Source organism: Ooceraea biroi, chromosome 9 (genome assembly GCF_003672135.1).
Source record: "Ooceraea biroi isolate clonal line C1 chromosome 9, Obir_v5.4, whole genome shotgun sequence".
In the NCBI taxonomy this organism is placed as follows: Eukaryota; Metazoa; Arthropoda; class Insecta; order Hymenoptera; family Formicidae; genus Ooceraea; species Ooceraea biroi.
In genome coordinates, this window is record NC_039514.1 from 766,189 (window position 1) to 782,560 (window position 16,372).

The following is a 16,372-nucleotide window of genomic DNA, read 5'->3' on the forward strand; positions in this document are numbered from 1 at the left end:
GCCTCCGAACGAAGTGATCAGCGTCGCATAATTCACGATTGTCGTGCTCCTCTCTCTCCCCTCTAAATCTATGTCCCGCACTTCTGCTGACACGTTATTCAAGAGAACGCATCTTCATTTTCTTCTAACAATTTAATGTAACAATGTATGTATGATTTGTTTTCTTATATTTTTAACTAAATGTTCGACGTGGGATAGCCAGTGAGGAAAGCCCGATGTGAAAAGTGTGGAAAGGGTTAATATTCTTTTTTTCTAATTTTTGAAGATATTTGTTCTTAAGTAAATTTTCATACCGTGATAAGATATCTGCATTCGCGAGATATGTTTCTTTAAGCATCGTAATCGGCTTTCCGGTCATTCTACTTTTTAATCTAACTAGTACAACACAGGCGCGTGCTATTTTATTTTTCAATGTTAATAATGTTTTTGAATAATAATATTCATCTATTATTTATTAAAAAATTTTTTTCTTTTTCCGAGGAGTTCTAAGATGTTTATATTATTAATTGGTATATTGCCTAGAGTTCTCTGCTATTGAAAATACCGTAAACTCGGAAATGAAAAAGTTCTAGCCCATAGCCCTTTTCTAAAAAAGGCGTTAAAGGTGTTATTTATTTCATCATGTTTCATCAATATAAATTTGACAGAATTGACAGCTGCCGTTTTCACGTTCCTAAGAAATAATAAATTAATATAACCGCACTGACAGCCACTATGACATTCTGACATTCGCAACACGAAGTTCAAGTCACACGAAGTTCGAGCCAAGTGAGAGAACCAATCAGCGTCGCGAAAAAGAGGCCTCAATATTCGATAAAAAAGAACTTCACGATGTTAACACGCCTTTTTTAGAATAGAGGCACTAGCAACACAGGCGCGCGCTACGCGCGCTATTTTATTTTTTAATATTAATGTTTTATTTATCAATATTTTATCAATATAACCGCACTGACAGCCACTATGACATTCTGACATTCGCAACACGAAGTTCAAGCCACACGAAGTTCGAGCCAAGCGAGAGAACCAATCAGCATCGCGGAAAAGAGGCAACAATGATTTCGATTTAATATTTAACACGGCTTTTTTAAGAGTGGATAATTGTTGGACATCTTATTAATTAATTATTATATTATTAATTATTAATATTAATTAAGATAGTTGCAAATGCATAATGAAATATATAATGTAATGTAACATGTAATTTAGATTTTTTATCTTATTTTGTTTAATTATTCTAGTAATTGTATCAGAAGAGGATTCCAATGGAGGAGATGCGAGCCATATTTAAACTGGGTGGAGCATCGATACTAGCACACCTCAGCGCAGGTACCAGACTGCAGGTTAGTATATCCCATCTTGGAAACTGATTCTTCTCGATTTGTCGGGATAAAGAAAAGAAGATCCTAGAGAAATGGAAAGATCTCACACAGAACGATAGCGTCTGGACATTTTTATAAGATCTCGTTAACGCCAGACAATCTTTATGTAGCTTAAAATTTCTTCATTTTTAATATACATTTAATAATTCTTATTCTCTAGTTTCCTCGATTAATTAATCTTTCAACTTATCCAATTTTCCATTGAATTGAATTGCTCTCTGTGCTTACTGTGCTTGCTCTGTGCTTATTCTTGCTACATGAGGGGGAGGTCGATCATGTTTCGTTTGTCGTTTGTATACATGGACTGTCCTAAAATAGCAGTAGTGAATCTTTCGTCGTGAGAATTTCTAGCGTCTTCCCCAAAATCTGCGGGGTTCCAGTTGTGAGGAAAATGCGAGGCAAAGGGCACGCTTTCTAGATACGTAGGAAAGTGTCGCGTATTCTTGTGTCATATTCCGGAAACTGACCCAGGTCAGTTGTTTCCAGAGCAATTTGACCTTCAAACTCGTCGAGGAGGATATGCGACCTGTTCGAAACAGCACAAATGAATTTAACATACATACCCAGCTAGTCATTATCAGTTTCTCGAGGACTGCCAGGCTCTTTTTTCCTCTCGGGTCTCTTGGAACAACCTTTAGCAAATCTTTGCAACGACACTAGCAGTGATTTATGAATGAGATCACATTTCAAAGATTGATGACTGCCGAATTTGACTCCACTTGATCTCAATACAAAGAACGAAATTTGATTCGCGCTAGTAAACAATTAACAATTTTTCCGTTTATATTAATTTGTAGGTCGCGGTTGAGCATCGAGAGGGCGCACAGTGAAGGGTTGAAATCGACCCAGAAAAAAACCGGTTCGCCACACACCGAGTTGTAACATCCATTAAGTGTCGGCATCTTTAGTTTGTCGGGGTATGAGATGAACAAAAAATTAGGATGCGCGCGCGATTCCGCAGCCATTTCTCGCCACCGAAGTGGGAGAGATCGAGTTGGAACACTCGAATTAACGTCTTCGGGGGGGTATAAGACCTACATCAATGAGTCACGGAGTTTCGTGGATCCCAACATTCGAACCGTCAACTGTCGCGCGGACGTTGACAAAAAAAGGGCCTCAAGGGATAGCTCCAGAAAGCCCCTTGACTTCCTCAGCTGGAGGTCCCACCAGCATAAACTTTCATGCGTTTGCTCCTCTTCCAGCTGTTACTAGCGATTGTCGATTTTTTCTTCTGCGGATTTACAGATTACAATCTAAATAAATGCAAAATATAATCATGTGTTAATTTCTTTTCCGTGCAGATAATTTTCTGTTTCTCATAAGCAAAATTGTGTATAAATTTTAGATCGTATTTGTCAAAGTGAAATCATAAGACATGGATATATCTCTTTATCTCTATTGTCATTTCCGAGGAAGCTATATTTTGTCATACGAGACATTCGATTTCTCAAACTGCAAAGAAACTGGACATACGAGAAAGAAATGAATATGGATTCTGCGAACTTTTGAAATATTCACGGAAAGAAAAAGTAACTGCCATAGCTAAAAACTGCGTGTGGTAACTAAATTCAGTCGTAATATATGGACAGCTAAATTTTAGCTGTGGTTTTATTAGATAAGATTCCTAATTCATTAGCTGCAAGAGCAAACATTTTGCTGTAGTTTAGAAATTTATAGCTACGGCAGCAAACATTTTTCTTTCTGTGTTCTTATTGTATGGTTTTTCTTCTGGAGAGAAGTCTATCGTATTTATTTTATTTTTTTAATATTGCTACATATTGCTGAAATTTCTAGTTTGCGATATTACGATATCTAACAGAAAGTTAATTCAATTGTATGGTGATGAGAAGCAATTATGACCAAATACTCGGAGGCTAGCAATCCGAAGTAAAACAAAATTTACAATTGACCTGATATTAAGCCGGAAACTGCCATGTGCGTGGCTTGGATATACTATATAAACATTTGCATGTTAAAACAGGTAGAAACCGGACAGTGCGTAGGATAGTAAGCCGACCATCATGGTCATCACATGCATTTAAGAAAACACTTTGCAAAAGATTAATAGATCCGCGATGAGTCATGACACCAGTAGCGATCTCGGGCTCGGTTCAAATGTAATTTTTGTAATCGAGATTCTTTGCATATAGAACAGGATCTAATGAAACGTAATTCATTCCCATGCACCTTGTAGAAAACATCGTCTGGCGAACACATGTCTCCATCGGATTTGATCCATTAAAAAAAAGTATACACCCCGTTCGTCGCGCGACGCTGGGCGCCGGATGATGATGAAATCTAAATTGTCGCTAATCTTCTCTCTCTCTCTCTCTCTCTCTTTCTCTCCCCCTCTCACCGATGCGGGATATATATTATAATATGCAAAGGGTTTTACACAAACTTTTTTTCTGCAGACTTATAACAACGCCGTGACAAAGGAGAGAGAAATTATTCTTGGTCTATATTTATATGATAAATTAGCGTTGCGATTTAATTAAAAGAAAGCAAAACATGTTACGACATTATAGTGAAACTATAATAAAAATAACTTAATTAACTTTTATACATATGTAAAGAAATAAACTTTAAGGGGATCCTGGAGTGGCTAGTAATACCGATAAATTATTAGATTTTTCAACAAATGGATCTTTTTATGAATTCACAGAATAAAAAATCCTTTTCCACGATGAAAGTATACACAATAATATAGTGTGGAAAACAGGACTTAACTTTCCAAACGGAAAAAAAAAAAATAGTGATTTTTTTCCGTTCGGTATTACTAGCCACTCCAGGATCCCCTTAATGTGTGATCTGGTATGGAGGAAGAGTATAGGAAGGGTTTCGATAAAGAGTTATCTAATTGATTTGTGTTTGTGATCTTGTGTGTGTGTGTGCTGCAGATTCGCTCGAGTTCTCAACCGAGGAATAACCCGGGGAATTTTTATTTCGGGCTTCCCTTGGCAAAAGGTTTTTCCAAAGGATTTTCCTTGATAAGGGAAAGTTTCGTGATAGATGAGGTAACTTTTTCTTTTACTTTCGTCACGTTCCTCTAGATTATACTATTGGCTCTTTGCGAACCTGTGCCAGTCTAACAAAATATATAACAATAATTTTGCATTAGTCTCAACGTGCGACAGATTTAATTGGGTACATTCCGACAACAATTGGAAGTTTGTAACGAGAATCACGTACCTTACTGTAATTTATAGAAGTCACGCTTTTGTAGTGTGTGCACGTATGGCAATACAATTCTCCAGGTGTATAACTAAGAACATGTCGAAAACTGGATGAGAAACAGATGGCAGTTTATAAGTGCGAAGTGGAAAAACTAAAAACAGTTTTCGAAACCTGTTAAAAAATCCGTCGATAACGCAAGTACCACCCCTCTCATCTGCTCTCATATGTCCCATTATGTTCTAGAAACCTGATTCAGTTTTCAGTTGTTAATCAACATAGAAAAATTCATCCGTGGTTGCCACAATGCAGACATCCGTTCATGCTGCAATCAATAAAAGTATTTCATGTAATATGATGCAATCCACTACAATCTTATGATAATTGTTTAATTTTGCACATTTTTGCAATATTATTTTCCACGTTTTGTTATAGCTTCATTTTTGACAAAATATTAGGTTGACCGAAATGTCCGACCTCTTTAGCGGAATTCAAACGCAAAATTCTGCTAAAGAATTAATTAAGAAATCAAGAATTAATATAAAATTTTACGTTTGAATTCTTTTGTTGAAATAAGAATCAGGTTTCTAGAACATAATATATAGATATATAGATAGGGCGATATGGCAGATGAGAGGGGTGGTATTCGGACGGCGTCCTACTTGCAGATTCTCGGGAGACACCACTGAAACGAGCACTTTGCTATTTAAATATAAAGGCTGTTCGATTTAAGCTTCTGGCGACAAAGCTTTCTCTCATTGTCTTGTCTTCATCCGAAAGATTGCGTAGAATGAGAGGTGAATTGAAGTGATATGAGGTAAATGATACACGTCACATTTACTTTATATTATTTCGCTATCCTCCTGCTACGTTTTAGCAATTCTGATATAATTTTTACCATTTTCCTGTTTCATTTTTGTCGTATTTACGATTCGTTACATTTGCTGCATTCAGCAGACTCTGAACTGACTCTTCAGGTTCAGGTTCAGGTTAACAGAAAATCTAGCGTTGTCCTGTCGAATCTGCTGAATGTAGCAATTGATACTGAATGCACCTTCCTTCTTCTTGGTGCACCTTTACACCTTGGTGCGTAAATCATGTCTTCGAAAAAATTTCTATAAATTTTCTACGTTTCAGCTAATCTTATTCTTTTCGCTCGTGTCTAGGTACACATTATAAACCTTACGGCATCTTTAGGTATCTTTACAAGCGAAGTTAGTGTCTTCTCGAACACATGGTAAAAATATGTTGACATTCATACTAAAGCGACAAAAGCTACAAGTAAGCGGCGAGGTATCGGCAGTGGTTCTTCGCTAGGAAAAAGATAGATCTTAGGAAGGAAAAGCGAGCCGATGGATTCATCGTCCAGGAACTGGAAGTTTCCAGGAAACATGCAGCCAGAGAAGAAGGAACTTATTGCGCATTGCTGCATTTTCATTGCAATTGCACTGTCAAAATTTCTCGGTGCATTCTTTAAATCGTAAAACTTCCATACTTCCAGTATGGCATTTGACGCATGTACATACGTGATGCCTGACCTCTTTTACGTCGTAATCCTTTGCGCAGAGAGGAGCGCCGACAGGGATGTTTGAACCTGCAACTGTGCACGACGCCGGCCGTTGTCGGCGATTAAACTTATGCGCCAGCACGCGTAATTAAAGTCGCGTTAATATCATCAAACGGTGCGTGCCTGACGGTATTCCGTGCATGTGTGCGCGATGTCCCAACTGAACAACGTGCCGAGGATCAAGGAGATGAGTATCCTGCTGCTAAAGCTTGGCAGAGTAGCCCATGCGCATCGAAGAACAGAATTTTCTTCTTTTCTTCTCAATTCGTTTTAACGCATTATCTTTTGCGTTTGAATAATTGCTCCTATAATGAGAAGCTAACACAGATTGGTAAGAATAGAAAGCTAAAAATGTAGATAGAGTAGCTGAGAGGCTTGAAACTTGAATTGCAAAATTTGGAAAACGATGAAAAATATGTTCATGAGCCGAGAAAACTGCCGTCGCAAGTTTCGATCGCCGACGAATATTATTTTCGTATTTGACCGCGTTATTTATCGGTCCGCCTATTGGCGATCTGATTTTCGGTTGGACCGCCGCCAGCATAGCTAACGGACGTTTTCTGCCGGTCGTCTCGCTTCCAAGAAGTGAGATCTGACGGTGAATATTCATCCGCTAATATCGCCCCGGTACGACGATTGAGTCGTTCAACAAAATCGCTATTAGCACGAGGAACAAATAGACCAACTCGTCAAACAGTAGACAAAGTATAGACAAGGAGAGTTATTTCTTTCACGAATTGAAGTTGTAATTTTGTGCGCATTTGTGATTAACACAATTTTTTGTGTGATCTGTGATTAATTAATTAAGCATTCCAGCAACGCTTTGTAGATTCAAGACGCGGTGATCGACTGATTCGATCGAGACCGAAACGGCGAACAAAGACGGCCCCGTTTCCTTTAAGCCACCCTCGCGACTAAATATTCCGCAGGCGTGGCGCGGCGTCGAACGAAATGGTAAATCACGAGACGAGGCGAAAGGGAGGAGGCTCGCGAGAAAGCTCGAAACGCGGAATTTATAGACATCCTCAAAAGAGCTTTCGTCCGTCACAACAAACACGTCGCAGCACATCCAACACGGCTATCCATCAGACGCGCGCTCAGAGAGAAGAAGAGAGGAAGCGGCGATCGCGCGCCGTCACATTAATTTACATCGCCGGCGATATTAATTTGATTCGCGCGCCAGAACGTTAGTCCGTGATAGATCCACTTATGGGCATTCGCTCCACGGATTTAATAGCACAATCAATGTGTAATCAAAGATTAAGATAAAAAAAGAAAAGCTTGATTTTAAGTTTCTGAATTTTCACTTCTCTCATTTTTATTTTAATTAATTAAAATTTTTAACTAAATATGATAAAAATTAATTTGTTAAGAAAAAGCTTTATTTAAGAACAATTTTGCTATTTTTTTTATTAGAATATGTTGTATTCCTTCTTCTTCTTTTTCGTTCGCTTGTTTTTTACGCAGGAATGTACTTTTTACATCGGTACTGCAAGGCTTCTCCTATTTTTGGCCGCGTGGTAACTCCCGTCGCTGATTTTTCATCTTTGCCTGGCTTCCGAGTTGCTGGAACTTGAAAAATGCTGATACATCACTTTCCCGACGCGTCGTCCTCGCCTTAGCAGTTAATTTAAATTCAGATCTGTAGAAGAACGATTATTGTCAACTAACACGTTTACAATTATTTTTTTCTTATATTTTAAAAACCCAAATTATACATACATATCTCCCCCTAGTGATCTCAATAATTTTATATATTTATACTTAAATTTTACGAGAATAATAATTATACATTTTAGAAGAAATTTCTCTTTTGGCGACTATAAACAATTTTTTTTTAAATTCTCTTACTCTTTTCCTCCACACGTTACATTATTTTCTTAGGTATTTTTTCTTACTTGTCTTTTAGAATATACGAATTTTTGTTGTCATTAGTGAATAAGAATTATTGAAAATGTTAATATTTGTCGAATTAATTCATATTTTACTGATATTTTACTGATTCATTAGAAAGTTTCTATGAGTTATCTGATTTGTCTATTTTCTTGAAGCTTTTCGTCCGAGTGGGGATGAATGGAGAGTCAAGAATGGATAAGAAACGCTGCACACTGGTCCAAGCGGCATAGGCGGGAATGAGGCCTGCCGATGGAGGCGGAGTTCTCTCGTCGTAATATGCGATTTGAGCTAAAGCTCTTCGGGCTTCTTAAATGAATTGCAACCTTCGTGGCATAAAGAACTCTACCATCAAGTGCGAGTGCTCCGAAACGTTTGAAAAACACTCGAAATTATTCTCTGCCAGTTTGGTTATTACTTTGTTTTCGGTTGTCGGTTTTCGCGTCTTCGCGAATATAATCGTCGCGTGTTGATCTGTTCATCTGTTTGTCAGTGAATCGTGCGCATAATCGTGCGATTATTCAATCACAGGTGAATGTTGCTAAGTGGGCAAGACGCGGTGATACCCCGTGTTGTTACCGTTTCCTTATTACTTTTATATTGGTTTTACGAGTTGTCTGTTGCACAATTTTGCTCAGACATTGCGTTGGTGATCGCGGCATACAGAGGAAAAGGATTTAAAAGAGGAAAGAGACTGGTTCATTCGATGGGCGCTCATCTGTACCCTGTGGAAAAGAATATGCACTATCAACCACCGACTCAGTCCATAGTATCTCAGCCTCTATTGCCCTTGAATAATTACTATTCGATGAACGGCGGCGGCAGTAACGGTTCGACGGACGCCATGGTGAACAGTGACGGTAATTCCAACAGCAACTCGCCGGTACCGAGCCAGTACGACCAGCACTTCACGCCATCCATGTCGCAATTGATGGACCTTAGCAGTCCGCCGCAGCAGCATCGCACGATGTCGGTTTATCCTCATCATTCTCATCAAGCCGATTACAACCAGTCCCATCAATTGGTATTCAAGAATGGGCAGGAACTCAATTTCCATCCTCATCTTCACCCTCCTCTGGATCCGATGATTACGGATAAAATCGTAAGGAATTTCTCGCTGAGTTACGCTGAGCGGCGGCTGCAGTCGACCGAGAATCCGTCGGAGTTCCTGCCGGAATACGGCAAGAACATGTGCGTAACGTCGCCGCCGCCGCATTTCATGTTTACGCCCGAAGGTTGCAACGGGGACGAGATTAACGCGCCCGGCTCTGTTCAGTCGGTCCACGGCCAGGCTTCCTATCACCCTACGGACAGTGTGATGGAGTATAAGCCTAACGTGGTGGAGTACAAGACCGATCAGCAACAACAGGTGGTTGATCATCATCCTCTTCATCATCGGAGATACAACGGCGAGCAGATGGAGGTGGAATCGTTTGGCCAGAGTGTCCAAACGGAACCACCCTCATCATCTTCATCGTCAACATCAACGAGAGGTTACAGTGCCGCGAACGGCATCAAGTCCGTCAAAAAAAGACGGAAATTCAACGGCAACAACAACGTCATTAGCAGTAGCAACAATAATAACAATAACAGTAAAAACAACACGAACAATAACAACGACGACGACGACGACGACGACGATGACGAGGTCGACAGTGAGGCGAGTGCGGCAAGCACGACGAAGGGGAGAACACGAAGGAAAAATGGTGCGACGGATGCGGACATCCAGAGCCAAAGAACGATGGCGAACGTGCGGGAACGACAGCGGACGCAGAGCCTCAACGAAGCGTTCTCCGCCCTGAGGAAGATCATACCCACCCTGCCGAGTGACAAACTCAGCAAGATCCAGACGCTGAAGCTAGCTGCCAGGTACATCGACTTTCTCTATCATGTGCTGAAGACGAATGTAGACGGCGGTGACAGCGGCGAAGAGACTAGTAAGTTTTTTGAGTTTTTGTAATGTTTTTCTAAAGTTTTTGAGTCTTGTAACGCGAATCTGCGCAGAGTAATCTATACAAATGCATATCGATATCTCAAAGAAGGGAGAGAGAAAAGAGAGGAGGACGAACCGATAGGATAAAGTCTATAGGGATCAAGATTTAATGATTAATGAAGCAATATGCTTTAAATAACAGATTTTTACCCGTACGATCAGAGTTTTAATTGATGTAGTGCCAATCTCATTACTTCTCACACATATTATGTAGAATTAACTTATCTAGATTTTCATACTTCTTGTGTGGATTTTAAATAACATTACAAGTGCAGGAATAGTCTTGCTATTTTGTCGTGTTGGGCAATCCTTTATGATTTAGATGACCGACTCGTGGCGATACTGGAAGGATGCTGGAAACTTATACCGAATGTATATCGCTTGGAGCGACGCTTGAAGATCATTTCCGTCGGCACCTTCTTCCGTGGGGCCGGCACGTATTTACACGACTCGGATGGCTTCGGTTTGTTTTATGGTGCAACGTAATTAAACAGATCCTCCGTCGGCGGAATCCTGTAATTTACATGCTATGAGCCTGGACACTACGAGTCTACAGGAGCACTCACGTCATCGTATAAGTGTTTTTGAAGAAGCTCGCTCTACGCATCGCGCGTTATTACAGCTTGTGTATCGGTTGTTTCTGTGATATTTGTAAATCAATGAGAAAAGAAATTCTCCATGCGGCCATGTGAGTTTTAGTTTTTTATCTATGAACTGATAAACTGAAATAAAACGTTTTGCGGTGCTCTTAATGCTGCATTTGTGGATATTCGGAATCTTAACTATCCGCGCGTGTCGTTTTCTCTCGATAACATTTGATAAAGATTTTTCGAAGAGAATTGCTACGACCAATAAGTTATCAGGTACTTTTTCGATAACAAAGAAATTTAATTAACAATATTTGATAGCAAATATATAAATATATTAATCGTAATAACTGGGGTGATTTATTCGTGTGTTAAAAATACGATCCGTCGCTCTCGGTTTCCGTGGCGGGATCGTGAAACGGAAATATATATACACTCGTTCGCTTCTTTTATTCGGCTCCGCTTCCTTCTAGCATCTCGTATGATACCGTATTGCCACCGCTTCCCTTTTATTTTCGACTTCGCCATTTTACGGACAGAATTATCGTATAATTCCTCCTCGACTTTCTCTTTTCTGCAACTTCTTTCGTTAGCTTTTCTCAATCTTTGCTTTTACATTCTTTTTCATAAGAGGATAATGAAAAAATTTGAGTTTCGAAAAAGAAATTCATGAGTGTAAAATCAAGTAAAATAAGCATTAGTTTTTTAAAATTTTGTGTAAAATTATAATAGATATTAATCTCGTTTATCGACTCTTTCTTCTTTGAGATTTTAACTAACTCGATATATCGAAATGCATTGCGGTATTATTTTATTTTGAACGATTTATCGTTTAGTGATGTAGTGGACTTATCTAGATGGTGCAGGACTTTTTGACTCAGCTAAGTCCAAACTATACGCCATTAACCGGCGATCGCGTAGTCACCAAACACCCTGTATATATAATTAGATATATAATTTCGCATGTATAAATATTTTTTAGAAATGCAAGAATCTTGGCCGACTTTCTTGTATATTCGGGAGAGATGACCATAGAACAAAATTAGTTGGACAGCTTGTAAATTGACGTAAAAATAAACAAAAGAGAAGGAAAAAATGATTCTAGATTAAAATTAGGCCTAAACATACTTGTTATATTAAAAAAAAGATTTTAAGATGTTAATAGTGTTCTTTTCTTTCTTCTTTCACGGGTACTACCCGCTTTGGATATGTATTTCTTCGGTATTTGAAAAAGGGGAAAATATTTTATAGAAAAATATGATGATAATAATAATTCCACGAGTACCCAATTATTTTGGAGCTGCTATGGTCATCTCTTCCGATTATCCGAGAGAGAAGACTGTAGCAGTTCATAAAACACGGCGGGTATGAGTGGAAATTGTACGACGTCGTTTACACGCGGGAAGCTCGAAATACACCTAAAATCTTGGTTTCTGTCACTTCCAGCCAGGTATTTTTGATTCTTATACGGAAATAATAATATACAAAACAATTTTCAGATAATAAAGATTATGTTGTTTTTCTGCAGAACATTAAACGTCCTGAAGCAAACACAATTAAATCGCACCACAGAATGATAATACAGCTGTGTGGGTAGGAGCGAAATTAGAGTAGAGTGATTGGTCATCTCTCCCTTACTACGGTGGTCTATCCCGTACTTATCCTCTATATCAAATGATAAGAAAGCGCTGATAAAAAAAAAATCTGTTTCTGTGTTCTGCAGCAAGGAGTGCGAGGAGCGCAATCTTGGCTGCGAGGGAAATGGCATCGGCTCCCTGTAATTATGTGGCGCATGAACGATTGTCTTACGCCTTTAGTGTCTGGAGAATGGAAGGGGACTGGAAAGGAGATTCGATCGATAAGTAATTGTTAAATAGTTATACATATAGGATTTTTATAATACCATTATATATAATAAAATCTTACCGAGGTAAAATTAGACACAGAAGAGATCGCGGTAACATTCGTGACTTCAGTGCGCGTTGTAAAAAGACGTTGTCTATACGAAATTTGTAAGATTTTTTTTATTTTTTCAATAAAATAATTATAAAAAAGTATAATAAAAAAACGTATTTATAAAGTGTTTTTGCGTCCGCACGCTGTGCACGTAATGTTACTAATACATTTTGTTAATTCTTTTCGTTTACCTTCATATGGAGGAATAAAGATCTCGAAATTTGTTTGCGATATCGATAATCATCAATTTTAATGCGAAAAGCATGCACATTCGAAACGGAAGCAAATCGAGCGACGCAAAAAAGAAGAAATGATCGTTCGCCAGCATTCTGTCCTGTACCTGTTTCATGTGTGAAATCTATAAAAATCTCCCCAAAGGGGAAAAATCTATAAAATCTGTAATTCTCCCGTTTCGCGCACACGCGTACGTAAAGTTATTACAACGCGGATTAATTTCGCGCGCATGCGGTAATTACACGTTCTCTGCCTAGTTCTACCCTTTGAAACCTAATCACGGCAGTTAATTCTGTCCCCGTTAATTTTGTGGCGTGGCCTCGTTCATCTGTTCGCTCGTCCGCTCGCTCGCAATAATGTAAGCCAATATATTACGTCTTCTCGTAGAGCTATTAACGGCCCGACAATCTCTCGAACGCGATGCACAAGGCGAGGGAGCGTCGTCGCGATGGCGACGTCACCTAGCTCTCGTGTGAAACGCGCTTATTAGCTAGCGCCGCGTTATGCACCTGCATCAATCAGCGAAATGATCTCGTCGCGGTAGCGCGAATGCTCGCGACATGATGGATCTTGCTCGCGGATTAAATCGGTACGTCTGAATGCGACAATCGTCGCTGCACATCGTGTTCGTGCCTCGTACGATGAGTCACTTTTTGCTCGTCAACTTCGTTGCTCCCAAAAGAGCTTCCCACAGGGTTTCCCAAAGAGAAAATGGAATTTCCAAAATGGAGCTGAGATTTTCACCAGTTTCCATTTCTTTCGCTTTGGCTGTTTCTTAAAAATCTCCAGGGGCAGCATTTATTCTCACAACGAAATAATTTCACGTATACCAATTAGATACTAATAAAACTATCTTTAGTCGTTCCCAGTGGCGTAGCCAGACCTACGTTTGGGGGGGGGGGGGGCTAAAAAATATTTCTATATCTTTAATGCTTCCTGTCGTCTCTTCCGAGGTGATTTGCCCATTCTTGAATTGGTATTCATTCGATGGGCGCTCATTTGTACCCTGTGGAAAAGAATATGTACTATCAACCACCGACTCAGTCCATAGTATCTCAGCCTCTATTGCCCTTAAATAATTACTATTCGATGAACGGCGGCGGCAGTAACGGTTCGACGGACGCCATGGTGAACAGTGACGGTAATTCCATGTGCGTAACATCGCCGCCACCGCATTTCATGTTTACGCCCGAAGGCTCCATCACCCTACGGACAGTGTGATGGATTGATTTGCTGGGTTTGATTACCAGGAGACAAGTGTGTCGGCTCTTCATCTTCGCGTCCTTATATCCTCAGCCGGGGGAAGTTTTAATTACGAGTAACGATCCCACGAATTCGCCCTCTATCGTTGTTTTGTGGTGTTATCTCGCGTATCGGGGATGTTTGTGATTACGTCTCGCTCCGCATAGTGGTCGACTGGCTGCCGGTTGTTAGGCGCCGAGTCGCCACACACTCCAATAGAGTGACTTCATTCACTTTAAGATAAAAAGTGAAGAGTTTCACTCTTATTTTTAAAGTAAAGACATAAGCGCTCCAAACTTCGCTGTGTTTAGAGTGAAATTGCCTTCCCATTTCCCGGCGCACACGTAGACACATGTACGCGAATACGCGATTCGCGCTTGTTGCGTTGTCAGCTTCACATATCACATGCTATGACGGTAGCTTTGCTGGAAAAGTTAAGTTTAGATTCCCAACAAATATTCATTTTTTCTTGAGACTTTTTCTTGGGTATTGACTTAAAGTTTTTTGGGGGGGGTGCTTGAGCCCCTATGCCCCCCCTGGCTACGCCACTGCCAATTAGATACTAATAAAACTATCTTTAATCGTTCCTACCTTGCTAGACTTGCTGTAATATCAAAAGTAAAAGGATATATCAAAAAAAGCAATCGCGCGTCGAACCCTTCAGAAATTATCGAATCGGGGATAGTCCTAAGGGAGGAATCGTAAGGGATGAATGACGAGGAGGAAGGGGAGGAGAAAGAGAAAGAGAAGAATGAAAAAACCTTAACGAGTGCTTGTGGCGCCTATTGGTCGGACACAATATTATTTTTTTCCTTCACAAGATGACGGTCTCACCGACGGATACTTCATCGCATATAACGCGTATAAAACATCCCGCCGCGACTTCGGGATCCACGGCGCGGCACCGTGAATATTCCGAATGGTGTTAGTTATTTTAAACCGGTCAAAGCAAACTTTCGGGCACGTTTTACGCCGCTTAACGAAGACGCGTCGCGTTAAAGAACCGTCCTTCCCCGGCTCTTTATTACAGCAGTGAATCTTCGCGAAAAAAAGCGCGGTTGAGGACCGCCGGGAGAAAGAAAAAGAGGGAGGGAATGTGTCAGAAAGATTATTTGGAGACAAAAATTCTTATATCATATATATATATAACAATTTTTAAATTAGTTGTACACAATAGCTATTAAGTTATAGAATAATGTTTAAGTGACGTTAGGATGTTGGTCGAATATTTAAATGATGATAAAATTCGCGCTGTCAGGCACATCGCACTGAATAAATTTCATGATGGTAATTGATACTAGATAGACATTGTTACAAACGACACAGTCCCTGTTCTCATATCTCTACTTTCTCTTCGCTTCGTATGCGAGTTCAATTAACCGAGATCTAAGCGAACGTAAACGAGCGGAATTTGCGCGATTAGCGTCAGCCGTCGCTGGATTTCCTCGTTATTCTGCTAACGTTAATTGGCATGGTAAAAACATTTATCAATGTTGCGGCCGGCGAAAGTTCTGTGAGGGAATCTCGACAGAGGGGAGGGAGAAGAGCACCGCGCTGCCGTCTTTTTTTTTATTCGTCGCGCAACGTGCCGGTGCCCACCATAAATCTCTTTGAATTCAATTAGCCAAGACACATTTCCAACGTTCGGCGTCTCCCTCCGGGTCTTTTAGGGAACCTCCGATGATGCCCTCCACCGACGCTACAAAAACAAACCCGCTGCGTCCCCTCTCTTCTTCATCTCCGCGCGCAAGGCGTTCAAATTAAAAAATTCAAATTGATTTAAATTTTTATATTGTATATATTATAATATTATAAGTATATTTAAATTCTTAAAAATTCGTTCCGCGGGTGTCAGATAATTCGGACACGGGTTCACCGTTGACTTGATAATCGATCTATTCGACCGCGATCGCGAGTTGCCGATCAGACGAGAATTTCTTTGAATAATAGTTAAGAAAAGCAAAATGTGAGAAAGAACCGTGAGCGAACGTTACAGAATATATAATTCTCGCGTCGCTTCGCGAAGACATGAATGATTTTTAGTCTGCTCTGCAACAGCGATTAATTTTGATGATTACGACCAACGGAAACACTCCCTCGCGAGTCTGCTCGAGGGAAGCCGACCTTTTCGGACACCCGATGCATCCGTGACGGTCGCGGCGGCGGCAAAAGAAAGATGTCGAGAATGACCGTGACAGCTGCTTCATTTTGCGGGGGCCTAGACAACGAGCTGTGCAGCGATCCAAGGACGATCCTGCCTCTTCTCTCTTTACTTTTTCTTCTTTTTCTCCGTGTGATCTCCTCCCACTCCCATGTTGCCGGTATAATTGCTAGTATTTCCAAAAAT

At 40.1% G+C, this 16,372-nt stretch overlaps 1 protein-coding gene across 3 annotated transcripts; it reads left to right on the top strand.

The window, feature by feature from the left end:
* Positions 1–1,241: 1,241 nt before the first annotated feature.
* Positions 1,242–16,371, top strand: LOC105276189 (putative uncharacterized protein DDB_G0277255). 3 transcript variants are annotated; one of them, XM_011333616.3, is made up of 3 exons: positions 1,242–1,340; positions 8,172–9,950; positions 12,317–16,371. In XM_011333616.3, exons 2-3 carry the CDS (start codon positions 8,549–8,551, stop codon positions 12,457–12,459), a joined length of 1,545 nt encoding a protein of 514 aa, XP_011331918.1. In that variant the 5' UTR covers positions 1,242–1,340; positions 8,172–8,548; the 3' UTR covers positions 12,460–16,371. The 3 variants fall into 3 exon arrangements, with proteins under 3 accessions (XP_011331918.1, XP_011331919.1, XP_011331917.1); XM_011333617.3 differs by lacking the exon at positions 12,317–16,371 and adding an exon at positions 11,576–11,676; XM_011333615.3 differs by lacking the exon at positions 12,317–16,371 and adding an exon at positions 10,329–11,661.
* The last annotated feature ends 1 nt before the right edge of the window (position 16,372 follows it).